Source organism: Coturnix japonica, chromosome 6, assembly GCF_001577835.2.
Source record: "Coturnix japonica isolate 7356 chromosome 6, Coturnix japonica 2.1, whole genome shotgun sequence".
Classification (NCBI taxonomy): Eukaryota; Metazoa; Chordata; class Aves; order Galliformes; family Phasianidae; genus Coturnix; species Coturnix japonica.
This window is the reverse complement of record NC_029521.1, coordinates 27,861,828-27,887,802: the sequence shown is the minus strand read 5'-3', so window position 1 is coordinate 27,887,802 and position 25,975 is coordinate 27,861,828. Positions and strand designations below refer to the sequence as shown.

General features: G+C 46.3%; 1 protein-coding gene across 1 annotated transcript; it reads right to left on the bottom strand.

The window, feature by feature from the left end:
• Window positions 1-952: 952 nt before the first annotated feature.
• HTRA1 (HtrA serine peptidase 1) lies at window positions 953-25,341 on the bottom strand. Its single transcript, XM_015867610.2, has 9 exons — window positions 24,859-25,341; window positions 15,249-15,348; window positions 14,726-14,930; window positions 6,546-6,740; window positions 5,822-5,854; window positions 4,594-4,708; window positions 4,417-4,474; window positions 3,462-3,557; window positions 953-1,664 (listed from the first exon to the last, which is right to left on the bottom strand). The coding sequence occupies exons 1-9, from the start codon at window positions 25,313-25,315 to the stop codon at window positions 1,496-1,498; spliced, it is 1,428 nt and encodes a 475-aa protein (XP_015723096.1). The 5' UTR covers window positions 25,316-25,341; the 3' UTR covers window positions 953-1,495.
• Window positions 25,342-25,975: the final 634 nt, after the last annotated feature.

Here is a 25,975-nt window from a genome sequence, read left to right as displayed (position 1 = left end):
GAACACTGCAAACATATTAAAAGAAAACCAACACAGCTCTGCAAGGTGTTCTACCTTGTATCAGAGATGCTGTGAAGTGCTGCAGCCCTTCAGCACTTGGCAGATCTTTGGGCACGTGCATTTTTCCAGCCATCCAACCCCATACAATTACCTGCTGCAATCCAGGTGAGATATTGGCATGTGGGGATAAACATAACCAAAACACAGCTGGTAGGAGAGAGCATTGCCAAGGACCTGGCTACAGAGGATTTCTTACCATCATAGAATGGCACACAACCCTTGTTTAAAAACTCAACCTTACCAGCAATGAAGCTGAAGAGTTTCATTAAGAAGCAGCTTAAAAAAGAAGAGTGTTTAAGAACGGCAGTCACTGAAATTTGTTGAGAGACCTCGCATTTATTCTCTGAAATGCATATTTCAACAGGGAGTGGAAAAGCTGCTTATCCTGTTGTTTACCCATGAGTAATTATGCCATGATTTAATTTAGCTGATCACCTTGAGAACAAGATCACCCCATTCACTTCTCAAGGGCATCCAGAAAAACAGATTCAGTTTTTATGTTAGAATAGCGCCCAGTACTCTAATCGAAACCAGTCCTTACCAAACACACCAGCAATCAGATTGTTAACACAAAGGCCTGTTTTAAAGAGCCCTATGGCAGCCAGACCTGCAAAGCTTACAGACATCTCACTACCTGAGAGATGCTCCGTGAGCACGACAATGCATGCAATAGGCAAACGCTATTTCAGGCAGCATTCAATCCATAATGAAAACCAAATAAGGAAACCATGCTAACATATGGGACAGGCAACATTGGAGAGCCAATGTGATGCACGTACCAAGAAGCATTTTGCTTTATGACCATTAAAACACAAACATCCTTTAAGGCGGATGTGCTGTTCAAAGACGGAAGGCTCCATAAAGAGATGCGAAATGAATCACTCACAAGAAGTACTGTTGAAGTCTTTTAATAACACTAGGAAAATATCATAGTATTAAAATCCTGCTCTTAAAGGGTTATTTCGGTTGGAATATCTGTGTTTATAAACCAGACTTTTGACCCAGTTGCGTTTTACTTTTAAACCAACTACTCCTTTGCAATAGCATTTCCAGTTAAAACACAGCTAACCTATAAATACCTGAATACCACAGCACACACTGCGTGCGTGGGTTTTGTTTAAATCTTAGTGGAAATATTGGTAAATCTACTCAACACGGGGAAGCGAATGTCGATTTGTTAAGCGGGGGAATGTAATAGCCAGTAAAGAGTACATTGCATATATAATACAGAAGGAAAAATTATCATCTGGAGTATGTGAAATTACACGGATCTTTGCACCTTAAACCTATTAGAAGTTATTCTGTTGGCCAATACTAATCCGCTGAAGAAGCAGAACGTTGGTCAGAAGTCTAACGTTTCCTGTACCAGCACAGAGAGAATATAAGCAGTCCAATGCTGTTAAAAGAAAACATGAAATCCAGCTCATGTTTCTGGTTAGGGATCAATTTCTTCAGGAATTACTGTTAACATAACATCTTCGTTACCCCTGCGAACAACCATGTTCAAAGTACTGTCCTTTTTAATAATGTCACTGACATCAGAGGCTGAAGTTATCGACTGTCCATTGATGCTTATAATCACATCATTGTCCTTCAGGCCACCACTGAAAAGACAAAGGAACAACGAATTACTGTTAGGGCCATTTCATTACCCTCACTGTACTTTTCAGCCGAACCAAAAGGCACTGAGTATTTCCATTTTCACACCTGACAGTAGTCAGACAGACAGAGCAGGCCCCCAAAAAGCAAACAGAATTTATGTAGCTGTGCACATACTGCTTGGCAGCCATTCATATTTTAACCATACATCGATCTAACTCAGTCACCAGGAGCGCTTGGGTGCCTATAGAAGCCAGACACAACCACCAGACACCAACCAAATGGGGCTGGCCCAATGTGGCTCCTCTGCCCAGGGCTGCCCAGACTCCTTCTGGGACCAACACAAACGGGGTGCTGAGGGATACCATCAACCACAGCGTCTTGCCTGGTCTTGCACAACAATCTGGCTCCAAGTCATGGAAATATTAACCAAGAAACCAGATCAGACATGATTCAGCCCTTCAGCATAATCCGTTTTCACAAAACCACAGACCAGTCATAGGCTTCTTCCGCCCGCAGAAAATGCTTTACATGAGTGCCTCTTGTAAGCAGGATGCCTCGGCCAACGTTGTCAGCCTGCTAACAAATCTGCTTGCCTACTTTTAGCTGTGGCTTTCAGCATTTTCCTCAGAGAATCCATCCCTGGGTGTCTCACACTGGTAGGCTCCTGCTCTTGACTCAAATCCCCATGTAAGCTGCTGCAGACTCCCCTGAATATCTGCCCAAATGGAGCATCTCGAGTTTGCCTTCACATTGCAAGGCTTTGTTACCTCACTGTTTCCTACCTAACGTCCTGCTCTCACCCTCTGCTAACTACTGTTATCACTGCAATGTTTTTTCCTGCTCCTTCAATTTGGAACTGCTCATCAGGGCAATTAACATGTGTTATTATTACATTACATCTCTTATTGACAAACAGGGATCATCCAACCATCCCCTTGTGATCAAATATAGTGACACCGAGAAGCTTTCTGCCTAAGTGTTTGGTGCTACATTTGCTTCTTCGCTGCCACAAATTTATGTCTTTCTTAAATGACCTCCAGTTGCAGAAAATGGACAATGTTTCCTATTTCCTGCTCTGGATCACTGAGCAATTTTGTATTAACCAAACTCTAGAAGGTAGGCGCTGCCAACATGAGACAGCCAGCCCAGTCCCGCTGACTGGAGGCCTTCAGCAAGGCACCCCGTGAAGCATGGCACTGAGCAGTGCCTTTGAGGTTCTGAGCAGTGCTGAGTAACACTGAGGAAAATATCAGCTGGCCAAACCCAAAAGCTCTTCCCAGCAGCGTTGCTCCTGGAAAGGTCTCACGTAGAGCAACATTCCATGCCAAAAGATCTCACCTCAAACTGAGGTGCATCAGGATTTGCCATTAGCAAGCACAGAAGAAGCCAGCCACATCCTTGCAAAGCAGGAGCAAAATGTCCCCCCTTGCCCTCACACAGCAGTGACCTGCAGGGTTGCAGGAACACGTACAAGCCATCAGCTCCAACTCATCCCTGGCATTGGTACATCAGAGCTCTTGGAAGCGATGGCTGAGAAAAATGATTTTCATGCTCCCCGACTCCTTGCCCTTTCAGCTGGGAACTCTGACAGGGCTTTGCAGCAACGTGCTGGCACATCTACATTATTGCTGATCAGGGAATGAACGAAAACCACAAACTGATTTCAAGCTGACGACCTAATAGCTATCAGATGGTCGCAATTCTGTTCATTTAGCTTAACCAGGATAGCCAGCTAAGCATGGAACATTCCCTCCATCAGACAGTGGCAGTGGTTTTGAGAGTAAAGCGCTCCAACTTACGCTTCAGCTGGTGTTTCTGGAATGACATCAATAACGTAGGCCCCAGAGACAACGTCAGGAAAGTCTTTATGGCGATCTTTCAGCTCTCTAGCTTTGCTGGAAAATGAAGAAGCATCCATAAGAATATTGTGCCAACATGGGGGAGAAAAGCATGGATTCTTACTCAGTTAACATTTAACAGCTGGGATATTTTACACATGTTGATGTGACACCTCACAATTCATTTTAACCCTTAAAAGTATATCAAGAATTATCACACTTTTCCATGCAAATGGCTTTTACTGCTTATTTCTGGCAGTAGAAAAGACCAGCTTTTTAAAAACTTGGACTTTAGTTCTAGAAGATTCAGAACACCTAAAAAAGCCTCCAGTTTTCAGTGCTTTGTCATGCTGCTGATCCTTAGGCATAGTGAAATGCAAACTGATGGCTTGCTCTACTAGGGAAAGTAGTAACAGTCCATCTATCGTAGCCTAGCACACACACAGAGTGTTTGTTGATCATTCCTATTAACATAACCTGCTCTCTTCTGGTTTGAGTTTGAATAAGCAAAGTCTACCAGAAAGCTTCATTTCACATTAAGTGATCTTAATCAAAACCATTTCCTACAAATGAAGCTATGCGTGGAGCTGCTGCGATCCTTGACCATGGTGGCAGGGCAGGATAGACAGCAGCAGCAGCAGTTGAACCAGGACAAATTAACAATTGCTACATCTTCTCTTATAAAGTGCTAAAGGAATAAAATCAAAAGCCAGGGAGCTGTTGGACAACAGCTCATATGGAAGTCCATAGAGGAGTCCAACTGTGTAATGGACACAGCAACAGAAGGTAAGAGAAACTGGGAAGAGTTGGCATCAGCAATTTTCTGCCCCTTCCTGTAGACTGCTAGCTTGATCCAAGCCCATGTGAAATGATCTCAGTTCAGCAAGATAAGAACTATTTTCCCACTTTTACTTACCTAGGAGTTAGAGACATCATTCGTATGCCAATGTATTTCTTTTTGGTTATAGCCTTTCCTACAAAAAGTAAAACAGGCCTTCATCAGTGGCTCTTATCCAACAGGGAAGAGAGCCTTGTGGGTTGTTGGCTCACTATATTAAATCTATCTAACAGCAGTTAGATAGAGGTACGTTACCTTTAGCTTGTCTGTCATGGGATTCAGTTAGGAATTTCTTGATTTTATCAGATGGAATAGCAAATGAGATCCCAGCCGTAACCTTTAGTGTGTTAATTCCAATGACTTCACCATCCTGGGGAAAATGAGGAATTGCTGTTAAAGGTGAAATGCACATCACAAAGTGAAAGGGATTATTTCTTCTGAGCAATCACAAAGACAAAGGTGCAAAACAATTCTGTAGCTGGGCTTGTTTTCTGAAGTTCCTTTTCATAGAACCATAGAATTGCTCAAGTTGGAAAAGACTCTGAAGATCATCAAGTCTAACCACAATTCCGTCCAATTTCTCTGAATCACCTACTGATACGAAAAGTATTCTAAATGTTTTGGAAAACCAAAAGCTCTTCCCAGCAATATGACTCCTGGATAAGCTCTCACATGTAAGAGCATTCCATGCCAAAGGAGGATTTCACCCCAAACAGAGGTGCACCAGCACAGCCAGTAGATTTCCCATTAGCAAGCACTGACGTGCTGGGGCCAGGACAGAAAAAGGCTCAGGATTGAAAGAGCAAACTATCCAACCACAACTTTTAAATGGCAGGTTACTAGAGCTGCAGTTGTTTTGCAAGTCAAGTAGAAAAAAGTTGCCAAGTTTCCAATACAGAGCCTCTGAGAAGCTCCTATTCCCCTTCTAGGGCTGACAGAGCTCCTGCACAGCCACCTGGTTTTGCACCCTGCTTTGCTGTTCTCCTCTAAGCTCGTCCACAGCTGCTGTAAGGAAGCTGACTGCTTCCTACAGAACCAGCATACAAAGCTTAAGGAGCTCATAAACACATGGGGTTTCCTACCCTGTGAACGTGCTTCAAAATAAAAGGAGGGCACACATTTCTGAACCATTAAACTGAGCTTCAGTTTGCAAGAAACTGAATTTTCAGCTGCATGGTAAACACCAAGTGCAAACACCTCGCATTAAAAATGAACTTCTTACTTTTCTTGCAAAGCACAGGCAAATTATTTGGGCATTACAAGTAGCCCAAACTATGCAAAGTGTAAACACCTACATATTGAAATCGTGGCGTAGTTTGTGATTTGACAACAAAAACACAGACAAGTGATTAGTAAGAGCCATGTGAATTTTGTGTAGCCGGGCAAACACTGAAAGCTCTGAATCACACTTGCGGTGCTCTTGTTTTTGTTTTTAGACCAGAAAGTAACAGGCTTCACACTAAGCAAACAAAGAATCTCTTACCAGGTTTACTAAGGGTCCTCCAGAGTTTCCATACTGCAAACAAACATGGGAAAAGCAGGTTTTAATATCCACACTTAACTCATAATGAGCAAAATGTTCAAGGGATTTTTGAAATGTTTCTGTAGCAGTTTTTCCATTATCTATTAAAGATACACAGTGAAACACTTACGACTCCAAACCGTTACTTAACACGCACTTAACATCCCTCCTTTTTTTGCATTTCAATTCTCCTTCTCTTGCCAGAGTAACCTAAGTAAACTGGGACTTCTCATTGGTTTTAATAGTAGCAGACTGGCAGCATAGAAGACTGTAATACGGCTTCGGAGCTGCAAGCAAACATCCCTCACAAGGCCAACAGTAGACAAAAGCTATTGTTCTGCCTTAATGCTGAAACAAACTTGAGTTCTTAAGCTGAGCGTGGCTTCTTTCTAGAAAGCATGACAGATTTTGAGGAGAAACTCATTCAGCAGAGAATGCCTCCTCCTCCCTTACAGGCTGTAAGAAGCTGAAGGGAAGGCAACCATTGAACTTGGTGTGGTCCCTTTGGGGGTTTGGTTTAATAACAATCAGGCACTGCTGCACCGCAGATGTCCATATTTGCGAGGATGAAAGAAAAGCCAGCTATGCTCACTGTTCTTAAGAACCGCATTACTGGAGGAGCTTTCAAAGCAACTATTCCAGAAATCTGAGAGCCCAAAGAGCCAAGGCTCAAGGCAGGACATACATTGATGATGGCGTCCGTCTGAATGTAGTCCATATCGGAGTTGCGGAGCCCCAGCTCCTTTCCTCCGCGCTGCGTGGTGCTAACAATCCCTGTCGTCACCGTGTTTTGAAGGGAAAATGGACTTCCAATGGCAACCACAAACTCTCCCGGCCTCAAGTCTCCAGACTGACCAAGCAGAAGGACTGGCAATTTACCCTACAAATGGAAGGAGATTAAGAAAAGAAGAAAAATTCATACACCATTAGGACATTACTATGCAGGTCAAAGAGAAATAACTGTTCTTTAATGGAGTAGAAGAAAAAAAAAAAACACTTGAAGAGTGCTTTTTCCACAACAGGTCCCCATTCAAACCAAATGGTCCCCATTAAAAACAAATGAAGACCAAAGGAATATTTGTGTATTGCTGTACAAAGCAAACATTTGGCGATACCAGGAAGGAGCTGTTCCCAACAGCTTCTTGAAGTAATTAGCCAACAGCTGTTGATGTAAAAATAATATATTCCTTAAGAGTGAATTCTAGAGGGAGTCATGAAAGCAACAGCCAGGGCGTATCAAACAAACATGCATGTAGTTAAAAGCATTTCATATTCCCATAAGACATGAACTAACGTTTCATCTATTGTTCAGTAGACAACTAGATTACCTCCCACGTATCTAGGTGTCTTGTGAAGATGTGAGGATTTAAAGACTTCCTAGTATTTTCTTTTTATGACAGTAAGGGATGCCATTATTCTTTCCTTTCAAGATCTTATCTTGAAACATGAACTATCACATAATTAAAGACTTTCCCCTCCGAGACAGAAAACATTCCTAAATCCAGCATCAACACAGAGCGCTGCAATTTACAGCAATTAAAAAAGAAGGAAACAAAAAAGCAACGGCTGAACCTAACACCCCTATCAATGCAGTGGATAAACTGAGCATCGTTTCTCCAGGACATCTGAAGAGGTTGGGCAGCAGATGGTTCAAACAAGACCAGTAAGTCCCCTGAGAGCAGTGAGCAGATAGTGGCAGCGAAGTTCCCCTGCTCACTGAGTAATTAAGGGCATTCTGAAACAGTCTGTATATCAAAGAAATGTTCTGCACTGATGCATCATCCACCTGCACAACATGCCTTGGGTTTGCTTCATGTTTTTAAAAGCCAAGTCTTCACTGTTTCAACGGTGTTACATATTTTTAACTGTTTCATGTTTAACCTGCTGTCTAAATGATCCTGACTACCACGACACCAGATCATTATCATTACTACCAGTGGATTAGGACATGCATCATTTGAGGCTTCAGTTTAAGCATCTTGCAGGATTTGAGAGGTACATGACCTCCAGATGAAAACAGAAGTCTCCCAGGACAGATCATTTGCTTGGTAGATTTAAATTATAAGATAGGTTTCCTCTATGCCCATCCAGCTGAAAAAATCCTTTCCTTTGCACAACAAGCTCAGCCTCCAAAATACAAGGCATTAATACAAACTTCCAAAATAGGTGACTGCTCCTAGATGCAGTAAATGCCCCACATATGGATTAACCCAAACCCAGTTTCCAAGAAGTGGGTAACTTCTAATATAAAAGGGATATCTTCAAGATATTCCTCAGCTTTGTCCCTAAAATGAAGGTACAAATTGGCTTAATAGTTATTCTTGTTGCCATTTATGTCTTCTTGGAAGCCAGCAGAAGTGCCTTTTTAGCCTGTATTTATTCCAAAACATGCAACTTACAGGCCTAAAAAGTGTAGGGGATTGTAAAAGCAGACAGTGTGCTTACAGAGCAAAAAGGCAAGGCAGCATTTAGTATGTCCTGGTTATTTGTGCATACCCCGACTCAATAATAACTTTGCTTTGGAAGTTAATAAAAGCTGAATCCCAGCTACGCTTTAGCAAAAAAAGAGAAAATATTACACATATTTGATTTGGAAAACAAGAGCTGGCTCTAAGATCATTTTTAGTCATCAGCAGTTTAAAAGACTGTACCAATAAATCACCCACAGGGATAAAAATCCACTGAACAAAACTGAACCAAACGCACATTGCTTTGTGTTTTCCACTGCTGGTTTTATGTCAAGTGTCCGAGGAGATGTACAGTGTCCAAAAGTAAAAGCAGGAGATAGCAGTTGTGTCACTATATGCTGCCACACGTTACAGCTCCAAGATTTAACCAGCTTCATTCTGAGCACCCTTTATCCAACCGCGTTACAATTCCAACAGCACCACTGTGCTCAGATGAACATATTGTTTTAATAAAACCCATTGCCAAGCCCCAGACAAGATCAGATGCTCTACGGAAACTCCATCTTTCAGTCTCAAGACGACAAGAAATAATTAGCCAACTGCTTGTTCAACAGAATCACTTGGAAGAGCAACAGAACAGGCAATGCAATAAAGAAATATTTCATCGGACAGCAATCCCAAATTTGTAACCAAACAGCACCATCCCAGGTCAGCTGTGCTGAGCAGTTCATAACCTCAGAGCACAGCCCCAGCTCCGAGGGCTACCCAGCACAGGACAGCAGCAGCACAAGGAGCTGTGCTGGAAGCACACAGCTCCATATGGGTATTGTTTGCACAGAGGGAGCACCCTGGCCCTTCCTTGCCTCCAGATGCTATTAAGCTGACGTAGCACGTGTTTTCAAGATGCTGTTGATCCAGAAGCGCATCTCTTTCTGGCACTGCTTCGGAAAAAATAAGAAGACAAGAAGTGGCCAATGCATGTAAAGCAGATGCTTTATAAAGAAGGAGGGCATCTAAGCAGTAAACAAAACAGACAAGGGACTGTGCAAAAAATATCTTCTCTTTCATTAACAGAGACAGCAGATCGGTCGCACGCAGAGCTGGGTTTTATACAATCTCAGTTACAAAAACAGTCGCAAAGCCAAAAGTCGCGTTTGGCGGCAGAAAGGAAAAACACGGGGCAGCCTCTGACTAACACAATTATTTCTGATTGTGCTGAGTTTTCAAGCCCGTGCCTATACTAGTCAGGCCTCAGATTGGCGTGGGCTCTGTGTGATTCAGCACGCCTTCTGGAATGAGTTAGGGCTAACCTCTCGTCTGCTAGCAGCAACAATCCACTGCAAAAACCGCCATGCTCTGCACATTGTGACATTCAGCTGTAGAAAATGTGCCCCCTGTGCAGCACCTTTCTAGAAGGGACGTCACCTAATGTAAAAATGCTTTATCTTGAGAGAGATTTTTCCTAATATCCAACCCAAACCTCCCCTGGCACAACTGGAGGCCATTACCTGCTGTCCTGCCAAGCATTTTCTTATCATTAACAGCGCTGTATGTAAATATTCCCATCAGTACCTCTGCAAGTACATATCAAGGAGAACTGGTTGTGATGAATGTATCTATAACTATACCACATACATTCTAGTGGTTTTAAACTTGTGAGCTTGCTCCCTAACAGCATGACGCAGCTGCAAGTCTCTACTCAGCTACAGGTTCACCACAGCAGTTAATTAAAAACCTATGCCAACCAGCATGCCCTGCAGTGCATGAACACAGAGCCAGAGGCACCCAGCACCTAAACCCAGCTTTCCCAGTGACTCACTCCATGACCTTGGGCAACACATAACTTGCTTGCTCTCCCTCCATCTTTCATTGGATTAACCCTCAGGCTCCTGCTGGGAACGGCACTGACTCAACAAGACAGATCTGCAAGCACACAGAAATAGGACTAAACATGCAAACCCATAAGTGGCACATGACTCACTGTTTACACCCAGCCGGAGAGGGAGCCATTAATTAGCGCTAATATTTTAAGCCTCTCTCATCCCGAAGCGCTCCACACATTTTAATATAGGGTTTTGACTCGAGCCCTGGGTAAACAGAACTCCCACGAGATGTGGCTTCATCCAGCACCAAAATGCAGCCCACTGCATGTGCTGAAGAGCAAAACACACAGACAGATGTTCACCAGGGACAGCAGGAGAGCTGGAGTCGGGCACAGGACAACCACCAATAGTGTCAGTCATCAGTGACTGTTTAGTTGGAAGCCTTCCCTACACAAAGGGTGTGAATCTGCCTCTATGCTGGCACTGAACAAGAGCAAACCCCACCTCTCTACAACCATCTCCTTCCATCAGGGATGTGCAGTGAACACTTCACAGTTCATTAAAGCAGTGAAGAGGAGACAAACCTTCCGGGCTTTACTTCTCTTAAGGAGTGACATGTTGCCTTCACGCTTTCCATGTTTAGGTGGAAAAGAAGCAGATGTTTGTATGATGCTCTAATTCAGCTGTAAGCAACCCTGGCAAAGCAAGCAGCTTCACTGGGAACTGCATTCTGCTCTCATTAACAGAACTATTTAACTTTCAGAATACGTTACGGCAAAACAAAAACACAGGCCGTGGGCTTATGAAAATGTAGAGTGTCATCTATGATCTTGGAGCTATTTGACCAAATGCCAAAGAAAGCGAAAAACCCCAACTTGAACACATTACAAGTCTCCTAAAGTATTTCATCGACAGTTAGAAAAACAAAACCGAGTTGCCTTATCTAAATATGGAGCATGGGAAGCTTGCAGGAAAAAAAAAAGGCCAAGCACTGTCTTGTCATGTCTCTGGGACTTCAATGGCCTGGCAAGGCACTGCTGCTCTCCCTTGAAATAAATAGTAAGGATGAAAGCTCTGTCCCTTGCAAAGGCTGTTCTCAACACGTGGGAAGGGAAGCACACATGACAACATCCTCTTGTTCTTGAGATGGAAATTAAAGAAGACCTTTTAGTCCTTATCCCCATGCTGCCATTCAACCCAAGGGGCAGCAGGGAGCTCACACCCAAGCTTTTCCCCATGCTGTCTGATTTCCACAGGTCCCAAGTGCTCCTGCAACCAAAATGAGGGCTTCCTTGTGGGAGAATCCAGAGAGAGCAATGCAATATCCAATGACGGATTTCCAAGTCAAAATGAATTGGAGAAAAGCCACTGACATCTGGAATTCAAGTAGTTTGGTTTCTAAAAATGTGAGCTATTAGAATACTGATACATAAACAGGAACGCTTGCTTCCCAGCTTCCTGCAGTGTGTACACACACGGAGAGAGGCAAATCCCCTCTGACCACAGCCATACAGAGGCTGCATTGCCTCACGAAACCACCAAAGCAGTGAGGGCAGGAGGCCCTGTTGACTTAAGAGCGCTGAAGCGAGTGGCTGAAAGTTTGATGTTGGAAAGAAACACGAGCAAAGAGCTGAAACGTTACCGCAAAGCAGAGGTGCAACAGCAACTCACTGCTGCTGTATCGCTTGGGTGCCAAACCCTTTCTAGAAATATAGAAGCACGCAGATCTGGTTGCACTGAGAAATGAAAGCCTTCATACCTTGGCATGTTTTCAGTGATCTGGGGGCTATGTCAGCCAGAGGTGAATGCCTTATGGCTGGTTTTAATGTTGCAGAAAGATGGGCCCCAAAAGTGCCGTTCATAGGGACCAACCCACGGGCAGAGGCAAATCTGTGGGGTGAAATGGGCTCCCCTTTGGAAGAATACTCTCCACTTCTGTAAGCCACATAGCCTTCAGGTTTAACACAGCTGTCCCCCAGTGTGCTGCCTACTTTCAAGACTTCAGCAAATTGCTGTGGTTTTCAATTAACACAAGAAATCACAGAATGCCTTTGTTTGACCTTAAAGACCATTGAGCTCCAGTCCACCCTTACCATGAGATGGCTGCTCCAGACCCATCCAACCTGGCCATGGGCACCTCCAGGGATATCACTTCTTCTTTATAGACTGCAAGCATTAACCTCTTTGAGAATTGGAAGAACAATCCCAGCATTTCTGTTCCTCACTGATTTTATTATGTTTTCAAATGAGAATTTCATCAAGGAAACTGATCACTCTTGCTGGTGCCTGGATTTCACCATCCTCTTGAATTCCCTGCTCCACTGAGCTAAACCAAATCACATTTAGAGATGGCCTTGGCCAGATGTTCATGGCTTAAAGAAAAATACAGTGCATGCTGCTGCAAAATCTGAACGGCTTTAGGAACACCAGCTAACAGCCCCAACTCATACTTCAGGCCCAGCTCTGTTCCTAACCACAGAGGCATTCTTCAGCCTTCAGATCCTGCCTTAACACGCCACAGAAAAAATAAGAAAGAAAAAAAAAATGACATCTTTGATGTCATCTTCAAACAATATGTTCTAAAAAGACTTTGCCTCTCAATTGTTGGGGGCGGTTTTCATGCTGTATCTAGACTTGTAATGGGTTATCTGTACCGTCACATTGACTTCCTCAGTCATCAAATAAATCAGAACTCAAGAGCTTCTCCTCAGATGAAACAGGCAGGGTTAACAAGGAGCAGCACATCAGGCAGTTGTGCAATGGATAGGATGCTTACCAAGCACACAGCAAACTACGGCTATCAAGTTCTATTTTGCCCAGTTTAGAGCAGAGATCTGACAGCTCATCTCCTGCTGCCCAAATGGGTGCACCCAGTTGCCATCACACAAGCAAGGCAGCGGAGCCCACTCCGTTCTGCAGCTCAGCCTCCAGGCACCAGCTCTGCCCAGCATGTCATTGGAACCAATCCTTTCTGTCATATGGAGCAATGCTAACGTGCCGATCCCTCCCCAGCACATCAAGAAACCTCCCGCTGATGTTTTGTTGGGTGGTTCCAAGACAGAAAATGTTCCCCGAGAGAATGTGCAAACATGTATGAGTGAGCTGGGTTGCAATGCTCACAATCTGAAGCATGCGCTGTGCTGGCAGCTTCAGAAGCCAACACATCAAGCCAAAAACACCATCTTGTCTCCTCAGTTAGCACGCTGTATTCAGAGAATTCTGCATAAATAATACCTCTAAAAGACACTGCTGATCAGAATCATCTATTCTTGTCTGTTCTGTGGCTGAACACTGGAAGAGGATTATACCTGGGAGTGATAAACACGTGTAGAATGACCTGCTGATGTGCTACTCTCAAAGGAAGGCTACAGTAACATCCAAAAGCTAAAGTTAAAAGCTGAGTATCTGATCTTGAAGCCCAACCAGAATCACTCCTGCTTAGCAGCACTTTCCACCATCAGCATGAAATCTGTTTGCCTTCCCCTTTTTCCAAGCCACTCTCCAGGCTGCAGGCGCCCGGCTCTCCCAGGGGCTGTGCCCACTGCTGCTCTGCAGAAGCTTCCCTGGGTCCTTAAGTGCTCACTGTTTGCACAAGTGAGGCCTATTAGTTTTTCTTTTTTATATAAATGTACTCAGGCTCTTCCATCAGGCATTGCAGTGCCAGGGAAATTTTGGAGCCATTTCTTCAGGGTGTCAGATAACACAAAACTCAATGTCTGCTCCCTCCTCACGGCCTCAAAACAATGTGTTGCATCAGCTCGGTGCCTCCTCCCTCCCTATCTCTGAGTTACCAGCTTCTCCCTTCTCTGAAGCTCACTTTCCTATCACTTCTTTAATCCTCAACAAAGCAGGAAAACATTTTGGGGATTTTATTTTCTTTTTGGCCACGCTGTTGATAAGAAGCTTTTATATAAGAAAAACCTGACAGAGCCTTTAAACAACAAAGGTGGTGGGGGAGCAACCTTTGGGTCATCCAAGAGTTCTGCACCAGGCGTCTGATTCAGCCACGAACTCTGGAACAAACATTTCTGCCTCACCAGGGAATAGCTCTGAACTAAAGCAACCCTGCAAGGTCTACATGTTTCTGAGTCACGTGTTTCAAACAACTGCCCGTCAGCTTTGGAGGTCATTAACTAGAAAGCCCAAACAAGGGAAACCAACACGAGCAGCACCTCAAGCCATCACATGCATCTGTGTTATGCAGAAGTGTTTCAACACCAAGATTCCCCATGCGCTCCATATGCACAACCATGTGACAATTGTTCTGCTGTTGCAGGAGGCAGAATAGCACTGAGAGCCACAAGTCTGACACTGCTGAAGGCTGTAGGAGGGGAGTTCAGTTCTGACTGAACTTTTGTTCTGGTTTGTGCTGCTTGGTGCTTGTTTGCATGACACAGAGAGCCCCTAAGATAAACCATTACCGGCCACAACCTTGGCTTTGAAGAAATGCACACTCATCAGGTTTGCTTCCAGATCTGTCAAAACTCAACACCAAACCATTGCTCTTTAAATTGCCACAGAAAGTTAAATAATTTAATTAAATAAAATTAAAAAGCATTAAATAATGCCACAGAACATCCTCTTTTCTGAAACAAAGAGGGATAAAACGCATCTTGCTCACTGCCTTCACTCACCTGAGCATCTATTTTAATTAGTGCAATGTCAGCTTTCTCATCGACGTCTTTAATTTTAGCTTCGTATGTTTCCCCATTCTTCAGCTCCACCTTCACCCTGTTCTTGTTGGTGACCACGTGTGCGTTGGTCACTATCAGCCCATCTTCTGAGACGATGAAGCCTGAGCCACTGGCAACAGGGATCTCTCTCTTGGAGTAAGGAAGTCTGAAAGACAAAGGGAATAACAAACAGTTATTGGCAGGACCACAAACAGTGCACAGCCAAAAAGGACAGGGTAGATTTTAATGCTTTAAAGTATCTGCTATTACTTTATGCTGTTAATAAGGCAATGCACATGCATTAGTTTAAACTGGGGTGGGGCTTTTTTGTTGTTGTTGTCGTTGTTAGTCTTTTTATGCCAGGACTCTTAAATTATCTCTAATTCTTCAGCATGACACGTCTATCAGCTCAGAGCCCTCTTTGCTGCTGTCTCACAGCCAGCTGCTTGCAGGAATACAAAGTCAAGCTGGGCATGGTGTTTACTTGCGGAATAACTCGATGTGCACCACAGCAGGAGCGATCTTCTCCACCACATCTGCTATAAAGTTGTATTTGTGCCGCAGGCTATTAGGGTGTTCTTGGCCTGAAATAGAAACAGAACACATGTCATGAGTTCTTCAAGTGACAGGAGAAAGATCATTGCAAAACACCTGAATTGAAAGCACTGTGTGGGTCTCACTCCCTTACAAGTCGATTGCAGCACAACCCTTGGCCTGCAGTTTCCCTTCTGGCTTTCTGCACAGCAAGCTCTGCTGTTACAACAGTAAGCTCCATGCAGACTTCTCATTTCCAATGCACACAGCTGGGCCGTGGGGCTGCAGATCTGCTGCACTGGCATGTCTGCAAGCTGCAGCACCATGTATGGAGCAGCCCCTGCTTCAGCTCTTAAGTGATAAGGTCATAATCCCTACCTAAGCCTAAAGCAGCTGCTGGGAAAGGTTAAGGTGGGTACAAGGTTTGTGCTGCCTTCCCAGTGAGACTCAAAGCCCAGCCCTTCCCAAGCACAGACACACAAGCTCCACGCATTGCCCTCGGTCCACCAGCCTGATGGAGGAGCAGATCCTGTGCACTTTGGAGCTCTGGAACCACCCCTAAAGCCATAAAAATAGATACACACATGAAAACAATGGAAACACAAAGCTTTGCATTCCTGGGCAGTACTGGAACACAAAAGCCCATGGTCAGTGAGTATTCAAAGAGACGTCACTGGGATTTCCAAAAGCAACTGGATGCTGAGCTCCTACTGTAGCCAACAGAAAGAAAACCTCTCTGCACCATCAGATGTCTAAAAAGCTCTGGAAAAAAACAAGGCGGGTCTGACGCAGCTCCCCCTTCTCACAGTTCAGGGATAGAACTTATGTTAAACTAGGAGCAAGTAAGCAATCTGGCACCCTAAGGAGCAACAAATGTCACATATCCATAGAAGAAAGAAAGAACATCCCCTGTTGTTGTCAGTACCTCCATCTTCTGTTATACACTTACAGCACAGTGATGATCTATGTGACTCGCAGATGAGCATTACGTGCCATGCTGCCATATCCATCCCTACCATTTGGCTCCTAAATCTGCAGATTAAAGCAATAAGCAGCTTGGGGATGCTGCAGGTACTCGTGACAGCTTAACAGGAGGATTTATTTGCAGAACCCTGGGAGGCATGGGACTGTACTCTGAAACCATCCCGTTATCCATATCTGAACCACCTGCATCATCTCCTGACACCAGACCAGATAAATCTGAACATCTTTACTTAGGTGATAGAAAAAAATATATATACATTCAGTTTCAGTGGAATAATTTAGGAACGAATCATTGGTGCCCTTAACCAGATACTGGTTTGCTTCAGAGTGAAAACCAGGTTTCAGTTGACTTTAACACCAGCTGGCACGGATTGCCCTCAGGCAACGATGCTCAACCCAACCCAACCCCTCACAAACCTGTCTCCCCATTCACACCTTCCCGAGCACCTCAATTGCTTCTAATGCGATCAGTGAGCGACAACAGCAGCCACCTCATCTACTAACAGTTCGGACGCGTTAATCTGATCAACTACCCAAGAACGCCCATCAGAAAAGCGGTGCTCCCACCTATTTTCCTCTAAAGCACCGTCTGACTCGTGCTTAAGCGACGATAGTCGGCTTTAGCACCAGAAAGGCAGAAGGATTAACAACCTGATTAGCCAACGCCTTACCCACGGGATTTACAATTCTCTTTATTAGAAACACCCAGGAGAACCGCATCATCGCCATGCCCGAAGCTGGCGATGGAAACGGGACTTTTAGGAGGCTGTAAAAGAATGAGAACCATTCTGAGAATGAGTTTGAATCCATTCGCTCCCATCAAACAGGAGCTCAGACAGATTATCAGGCTGGATTAACGTGACGTGGGGATAAAACGCCACAGGGCACGGCCGTATCCATCAATACCCTTTTTGATCACCGCTTCCAAAATCATTTTGTTTTCGTTGCAATGCTGCAGGCATTTAAAGGTCACATCCTGCCCTTGGGAAAGAGCTGCCACAGATTGTGGGGGGGAGGAACTGCACAGGGAACACAGCTTTTATTTTAATGCCTCCAACCTATTTTTCTTTTGGCATTTAGCTATTGGAGAAGAGCTGTGCATGGTGAGACTGCTAATGCACCATCACTTTGAGCCTGGAGCTGCAATGGCCAAGATCCGAGCAGTGATGCTCTTCTGCATAGAAACCAGTGTGGGCCGTCCCAGACGAACTGAGAGTGAGAAGGTCAGAATATGGGACTGCGAAAAAAGTTAAGTAATAAATACTGATTCATGGCATACTGACCTAAAAAGCTTACACCACTCACCACGCCTGTCCTTCGCTTATGTATCAGGAATTCTTGCATTGTGTAACACGGGTTTTGCAACAGCTCTTGACTGAGTGCCCACTTAAATGGAAAACACGCCTTTTTTTTTTAAAGCAAATAAACAAAAGTCAAAGTACTATTCAGATGGATCCATTGAGGAACGTTAGCAAGAAGAATCCCTCAGAACTGGTCTTTAGCATCGTTCAAAGAACATAAAATCTACAGGAAATAGTAAAATAATTGATGTTGAAAAATTTGTTAGATTTCTCCCCTTCTGGAGTTATGTTCCTATTAGGCCCATTTTATTACTTTATGGGTATTCTGGTTGGTTGGATGTTCTTTTTTAAATATCAAGAGTTGGGCTTGAATAAAGCTCTAGTTCCCAAATACCTTCAAGGCTTCAATGTTCAGATCTCTGCAGCCTGCTCTCTGCCTATTTATATGCTGTGATCACTTGTTTTGTATCGTTTTTATTGAACTATTGCACAATGCCCCCAAATGCCCACAAGCGCTGTTAAGAAACTTTCATTAATGACATTAATAAGATGATTGTTGTGCATTCAGTTAATGACCAAACGCTGCCTAAGAAAACACAAATAGGTTACAGCATGAAATATTCCCAAGGCAACTACATTTTCAAGGACTTCAAAAGGTGTGTTGGATGCCAGCCCCTGAGCAACAAGGAGAAACCTCTGCCAGCTGCCATTAATGGCACTAATATCAGTAAACAAAGTGCTGAAAGGAAAGGCTGAATCCCAAAAGTCATGGAAAAAAAGCACAAGGAGGCTGTAAACAACTGAAATAACATGGTTTCGCGCAGAGGAGCCAAAAAGCATGCTAAGATCTAGGTTTTCATTGCAATGAATAACAGTGGCAATGATGCTTTAATGTTGATACCAATGCTGCTTTTGGTAATATTCTGAGCTAAGCTGAAAAGGAGATCTAGCAGATGTCACCTCTCCCCTTCAGCTGTAAGAGCTGCATCTGCTCACACAGGTGTGTCCACATCTCATGAGAGACTCTGCATAGGAAGCTGTAGCAATAGATCTTCCCCCTATTCAGTTTCCCCCCCCACACCCAGACTTTCAGCTCTAACAGATAAGAGAAGGTCTCAAGTTTCACACTTGGCCGTAACACAACTAATCTGTGGGCAACCAAAAGCCAGTTTCTGCCTTGCAGGCTGTAATCAACCCAGACATCTTCACCATCTTTTTCAAATCAAAAAGCTCTGATTCAGCCTGGACTGAAGCCTTCCATTTCTTTAAAACCTTAACTCCCCTAAAGATTAATAAGCTTCCCATGAAACAAAAGTCATCTAGACAAATACCAGGAACAACATGTATATTGCAAAGACTGCTGCAGAGGATGCTCCTGTGCAGAATGTGGGGAGGGTGAAGCACCACCTCCCAGTTCACCCTTAAAAGTTATGCACTGAACAAGCTCTGCCCTCCATCTTTCTAGGGAGCCAAATTAAAGCATCCTTTGGGCTTGCTCCATGCCAGCTCTGAGCACTGAGAGGACTCTGTGTTTGAGGCTGGGCTGAATGGGGCTTTGAGCAGCCTGGGCTGGTGGGAAGTGTCCTTACCTATGGCAGAGGGTTGGAACTGGATGACTGTTATGGTCCCTTCCAAGCCAAACATCCCTATAGTTCTATGACTGGCACCCCATTCACCAAACCCACTGGTACCACCCTGAGTAGTGAGATCTTGGTGTCCAGGATCCAATAGCAAAGGCTTGGCCCCAGCACTAGTGGGGCTGGCAGAACCGGTGACTACTGACACAAAACACAAGACGATAAGGTTTGATATGGAGAACTTCCACCCTCCCAGCAACACTCCAGCCAATGGTGTTTGCACAACTCCTGTTGATACTATATAGGAAAACGTTAAAACCTCTGGCACTGCTATGGAAATAGAAAGAGGAGGAAATGTGCTTAGAACGGTGCTATCAGCACTGCTGGAGAGACAGAAGGAAAAAGTGATGTACGGGATGATGCTGCTGCCACTTCTTAACATAAAACTGCAAGCCTAAACATTCCACTTCCTATTCAAGATGCCAAGAAAGGATATTACGCAATGAAAATAGTAGGGAAAGAAACAACACTACGTGTTGCAAGCGATCTGTGCTCAGGAACAGCTCTGAGATCAGAGGAGGGAAGTTTGAGAGGTCTAAACCACAGAACCACGGTAATAAAATCACCATTACATCAGTATTATTTTTCCTGCATAATCAAAGGAGAAAGAAACAAAACGTCACTGATTTCTGAGAAGAAAGTCTATATCACCGTGACACCCCCAACAACAACAACAATATTTTCATAGCATCATATGAGGGCGATGTGAAGCACCTGACTCTACCAAATAGTGATGTGAACAAACCCAGCATTCACTCAGCACATCTCTTGCAGCAAGAGACCGAGGTGAGGATGGGAAGTGAAGTTGCTTTTTGGCATGAATGCAACTTGCACCAGGGTGATCTGGGCTCTGAGCACCTGATGGAGCTGTGGCTGTTACTTGAAGGATGATTCCTTTCAACTGAGTGTGGGCAGACCAGACAGTGGGGCACCCATGGCTCCAAGTCCCACAGGAACAACCTCAGACTGAAGCACTTGAAACAAACATAACACAGCCATAACTCTCCCAATGTATTAGCAGAAATATATGACCGAAAGCTCCGTAGCTGGTGGGGATAGAAGCAGGGGGAGGCTCCAGCAGCCCAATCCAACACAAGAGGAAGCAACATCTCTCTATAAACACAGTGCAAGTGAGCTCAGCTCCTGCCAAGCTGCTGCAGGAACACACTGTCCCCAGGCACTGCCACACAGTGAGGAAAGTGATGGGGACAAGCGATGGGGACAGCAATGCACGGTGCTGCTTGGCTGTACCCGGCCCCAAAAGCTCAGAGCTTTTTGGAGGCACTGGATTTCATTTAAATAAATGGAAATTAAATACTAAAAAGAGCAGCAATTCAGGATGAGGGAAAAAAGTGCCAAGCTCAAAAAACAGCATTAACAGCAGTCCTGTCTGAGATGGAAACACTAAGGAATATAAGTCAGGTTATGGAAAAGAGTCTGCCTTATTTCCTGCCGGCAGATGAAAAGAGTATTTCAGGCAACGGGTTAAGGCAGCCGTGCTATTCTCTGTCTGCCGAACGCTGAAAATACAGCAGATGAGTCAGGAATTGCTTCTCCATTGCTTTTTCCAGCGCTCAGCCCATCGCATGGACGGAGCCCCATACAACCCAATGAGACAACAACGAGGCGGTAATTCCCGTACCCCGCCGGCCACCAACAGCTGCCTGATGCTGAGCATCCCCTCCTGGTTATCAAAGCTTCAAAGTCTCATTCTGAGTATGTGAGAAACGTTTAGAGTGCCCCGAGAAAAGACAATTAATTGCTTAATTGCCTTCTGCTCGCAGAAGGCCGGGTAAGAAGACACCGGGGAATAAAACGCTCTTGGGTTTTCTGTTGTATTTTGTTTGCTGTGTTTTAAACTACGTTTTCTCCAACAAGAACCCTTAAAAGCCCCTCGTTGGATGCAGGCTCTACAGCCAGAGGAATTGGTTGTCGCCTCTTGGCAGCAGCAGGACTCTTCCCATGGTGAAAGCAGAGAAGGATCCAACCCGCAGACAGAAAACCCCAAGCAGCCATAATACCTACATAGCATCCCTGCCTGGGGTTTCCTAATCATACAACACGCAAATCCAGCGTATCTCCATCATAAAGGCCATAAAGCACCCACATGCCTGTACAGCATTCTCTTTCCCAACGCAGATGTGAGGTATGAGGGTCCTGAGGGCTGTGTTCGGTGCTTAAAATTAACATCACTAGTAACCCATGTCCCATCTTTGAAAGCAAGACATAAGCCTCCTGCTACAAACGTGAGGGCAATGTCTTCACCTGCACACAACCAATGCATTATGCTGTAGCCCTTCAGAGTAGCTGAGAGTTGGATTTTACTTACATTCTGCACTCTGGAGCAAGCTGGGAATCACAGTGACCTGCATCCAGGAGGCAGACGCAAGTCTCACTGCCTTCCCTACATCCTCAGCACAGCCTCCATGCCCACACTGCACACCCACTGGTGCCTATCCATGGCTCCTGTGGCCCTGGCATGGCTATGAGAGCAAGGAACAGCCACATTCCACAGTGCCCCACTGTCTATTTGTAGCGCCGTTTTCTTTTGCTCTCAGCTCACATAAACTCAACATTTGAAAAATATTTTCCAGCTTCTCCTATTTCTTGGACAGCAGATTCTTTCCTCTGACTGCTGGGGAGGCTCAGCCCCATCCCATCCAGCCTCCTTAATGGGCTCCTCTCCTGTCCCATCCAGCCTCCTTAATGGGCTCCTCTCCTGCTTACTCACAGCTCTCAGCACTCCTCAAGTACCTTTACATCTCAAAGCTCAGGAGATGAAAGCATGGAACCCTTCTACATACCTCCAAGTCCACACTCCTGTTTGAAGTCAGAGTTCCTCCCAGCTCCTGGGAAGACAATCTGTACATGGGAGAGGGAGGAGATGAGACCACAGCTCCCACCACTCCCAGCCCCCCCTCCCTGAGCACAGCACTCAGCTCTGGAGGAGTTTTTCATCCCTCGCTGGGGAATTGCTTTTCTTCTGGAAATACGTGGCTGTTTATTTCCACTGCACTCAGCTCCTTTTGCCTCCCTCCCATCCTCCTGCTGCAGAAGGGGAGGCAGAGGATGCGTTGAGTCCTCTGGACCACCCAGATGTGAACACAGAGGGGCCTAAAACCACCTCTAGGTCAGGAGCCTCTGTGCACACAGCCCCTTCCCAGCCCAGCTCATTTCACACGTGCCAAGCAACCTGCAAAGCTCAGAGCATCTCTCCAGCACGCGTGTCCACAGTCATCCTTAGGGAAACAGCTGGGAGCCTGATTCACAAGAACAATATCTTCTCTCCTCTTGATACATCTCTGGCTTCTTTCCTGACCTCCCCAGAATGCTGAGTCTCCCTTCCTGCCCTGATTACTCATCACTGCACATCACAACGCTGCCAGAGTGCTTGGCCCAACCAGCACTGCAGGCAGATTTTAAGCAGCTGCTACTACTTTTCCCCCATTCTTTGCTGCGTGGATTTCATTCTAAGCTTGTTCTGTTGTTAAGGGCTCAATTAATGAAATTCTAATGACGTTAGTCACAAAAGGTCAGAGGAAAGTTGGGAGCCGAGAGCATCCAAGAGGAACTCTGCTGTTCCTCTTGGTTAAAGGTCAGAAAAGGAACTGGGTTCATCTGTGTGCAGCTCCCAGAGCAGGACATAGAGTAACACAATCATTGAATCCTTAGGAGTCGGAAGGGACCTCTCACTGCCATCTGGCCCAACACGCCTGCAATGCACAGGAACACCAAAGGCTCCTATCAGGTTGCTGAGGACCCGATCCAGCCTCACCTTGGTAGTCTCCAAGGATGGAACCACGTATCTGAGCAATCTGTTTCAGGTTCACTACCCTCACTGTAAGAGATTTTTGGAAAAGACTTTAAAATCAAGCCCAATCATCAACCTATCACCACCAAGCCCACTGTCCAAGAGGAATGAACAACTGAACCATAGAATCACCGAATGCCTTCGGTTGGAAGGGACCTTAAAGATCACTGGGCTCCAACCCCTACTGTGGTTCAGTGCCCCCCAGCTCAAGCTGCCCAGGGCCCATCCATGGCTTCGGCCACCTCCAGGGATGGGTACCCACAGCTCTGCACAGCAGCACCAGCGCCTCACTGCTCTTATTACTGCAAAAAAACCCCAAATCTTTTACCTTACATCAGCTTCAAATCTCCACCTGTTACTATGAACCGACAGAAATATTTTATCAAAGATAACGCCACTCTGGAAAACGGGCAAGAGGAGGTGTTCGAGGCCAGGTTAGATGAGGCCCTGGGCAACCTGATCTAGTATTAAATGTGGAGGTTGGTGGCCCTGCCTATGGTGGATTTGTGATGCTTGAGGTCCCTTTTAACTGTCCCCACAGCAGCAGCCAGGCTGGGTCAGTTCACCTCTAGCATCCTTCATGCAGAACAGAGGGGATGCCCACAGCTCACAGCCTAAATTCTGCCCACAGAATTTACTATCTACACCGCAGAACAAGGTGTAAAACAATGCTATCAGTCTAATGAATTGAGAATCGCCGGGGGGGAGAGGGGGAAGGAGAACAACATCACGAGGCATTTTGTTACACTGCAGGTCAGGAAACTGTAGCGTGAAAGCTGTGATTGTGTCGGGCATTAAATGCCAGCTATGTTTCCAGGAGCACAATGCAGCTCTTACACAGAGGGGGGGCAGCGAGATGGAAAATGGGTGGTATGGATGGAGACATTGGGAGCTGGAAGCTGTACAGCAGGACTGGGCCATTCTCCCTGTCCTGCTGGAGGATGGGAAGGTGGAGAAAAGATTACAGCTGCTGCTAAACGAACTGGCTCAACCCATACCCTGAGGGTCAGTCCGAAGGGAAAAGGAGCTACTCAGACCCTTCTGCCACTCAGAAATAGGCTTTAACTCCTGTTAATTAACGAGCACGTTTGCACCGAGTGTCTCGGAATGAAGGCGCAGCTGTAGTTGAACAGATTTAATCCGATGGGTGTTAGGAAGACAACCTGCAGGCTCAACCTGCACCGAGCAAAGTGGGAGCAAAGCCTCAGCGGTACGTAACAGAATACAGCAATGCCGAAGGAAAACCACGCCACTTGTTGCTGCTGGAGATGCTGTTGCTTCTGGACGGTGCTCCAGAAGCACTGAAGTCAGCCTCAGTGCTGTTGGGATCCAAGTTCGGATCCTGTCCAGCAATCCTATTATTAATGAGGAGCGCTTTGCTAAATCGGGCACAGGCGGACAGTGCAGCCACTGCCTGCGCTCAGCCCTAACGGCGGCTGCATTCCTGGCTCCATTTCCCATGGCATTACACGGACACAGCGCTCGGATGGAAGCGCACTCAGGATTTCACAGCATCGCTGGAGTTGGAACTGCCCCTTAAAGGCCATTAGGTCCAACTACCCCTCAATGAACAGAGACACACACAGGTGCTCACTGCCCCGTTCTCTGACCTCGGGTGCTCGCAGGGACGGCCCCCCACGGCATCCCTTTTGGAGGCAAAGGAAAGCAGGGCACAACGGCCGATTTTCCGAGCGGGACGGCGGATTCTTTCCCTCTGACACTTGGCAGCCTCGGAGCGCCGCATTCTTGCTCCGCTTTCTCACCGCGCTCCAACCCCGACCCGAGCCAAGGTCCTCCCCCCTGGCTCCACGCACCCTCGCCCCTTACCCTGCCCGCAGGCTCCGCGCTGGATGGCGATGATGGGCGGCTGCCGGAGCCTCTCTGCGCGGCGGCTGGCGGCCCGCAGCTGGCAGGGGCTGGCGTAGGTCACGGCGTCGCTCCCGCACACGGGCTCGGAGCTGGCGCACACGCATCGCCCGACGGCCGCCCGCTTCCTCACCGTGCCCGAAGCGGGCACCCCTCCGCCGGGCGGCACCGAGCAGCGCAGCCCTTCCCCGCACTGCGGGCCGCCCTCGCTGCCCCCGCACGGCTCTCCCTCCTCCGCCCCGCACACGCGGCAGCAGCCGCACGAGTCCAGCACGGGACCGCCGGGACAGGAGGAGGGAACCGGGGGGCAGCGGGAGCGATCGCAGCGTTCGGGGCAGGCGGGCGGCGGGGGGGCGGCGAGCAGCAGAGCTGGCAGCAGGGAGAGCAGCAGAGCGCTAAGACACCACGGCGGCAGCATCGCGGCGGTGGCGACGGAGAGAGGCGGCGGAGCGGGATTTAAGCGGCGGAACGAGGGCGGCGCGGGGGGCGGAGCGGCCAAGGGGACAGCCCAGGGGTGTCGAGACCCCTCCGGTCGGGGTTTAGTGGATGGAGGGGGATGTGCGTTATTTGGGTGTTAGGAAGGATTCAATGGGGAATGAGCGGGCAGCCCTGGGAGTGCGGGATGTGCCGCCCCACCAGGAGCAGCGATGTGGCACTGAGAGACATGGTGGGCGGGCACGGAGGGGTCGGACTTGGGGGTCTGAGATGTCTTTACAGCCTTCATGGCTCTGTGCTCGTAGCCCCCCCGTTTACACCCTCGTATTACAAATACCACCGCAAAACACGGGGGGGGAAGGGACGGGTGGATGGACGATGCTTACCGGACTGCCCGGTTATCCGAGGGCACAGAAGCACCGTCTGCTGCGCTGCAATCAGAGCCGCTCACAGCTGTCCTGCGCTCCCTACGTGGCAACAAAAGAGGTTTCAGGAGGAATTATTGCAGAAACGACCACAAATAATAATATGCCACAATGCACAAACGCCCCGACCTGCATCGTTAAAGTTGTTGTCAATTATAAAGAATGGTTTGAAAATGTCCACGCATTGATTTTTCTTCAAAATTACATATATAGGAGTT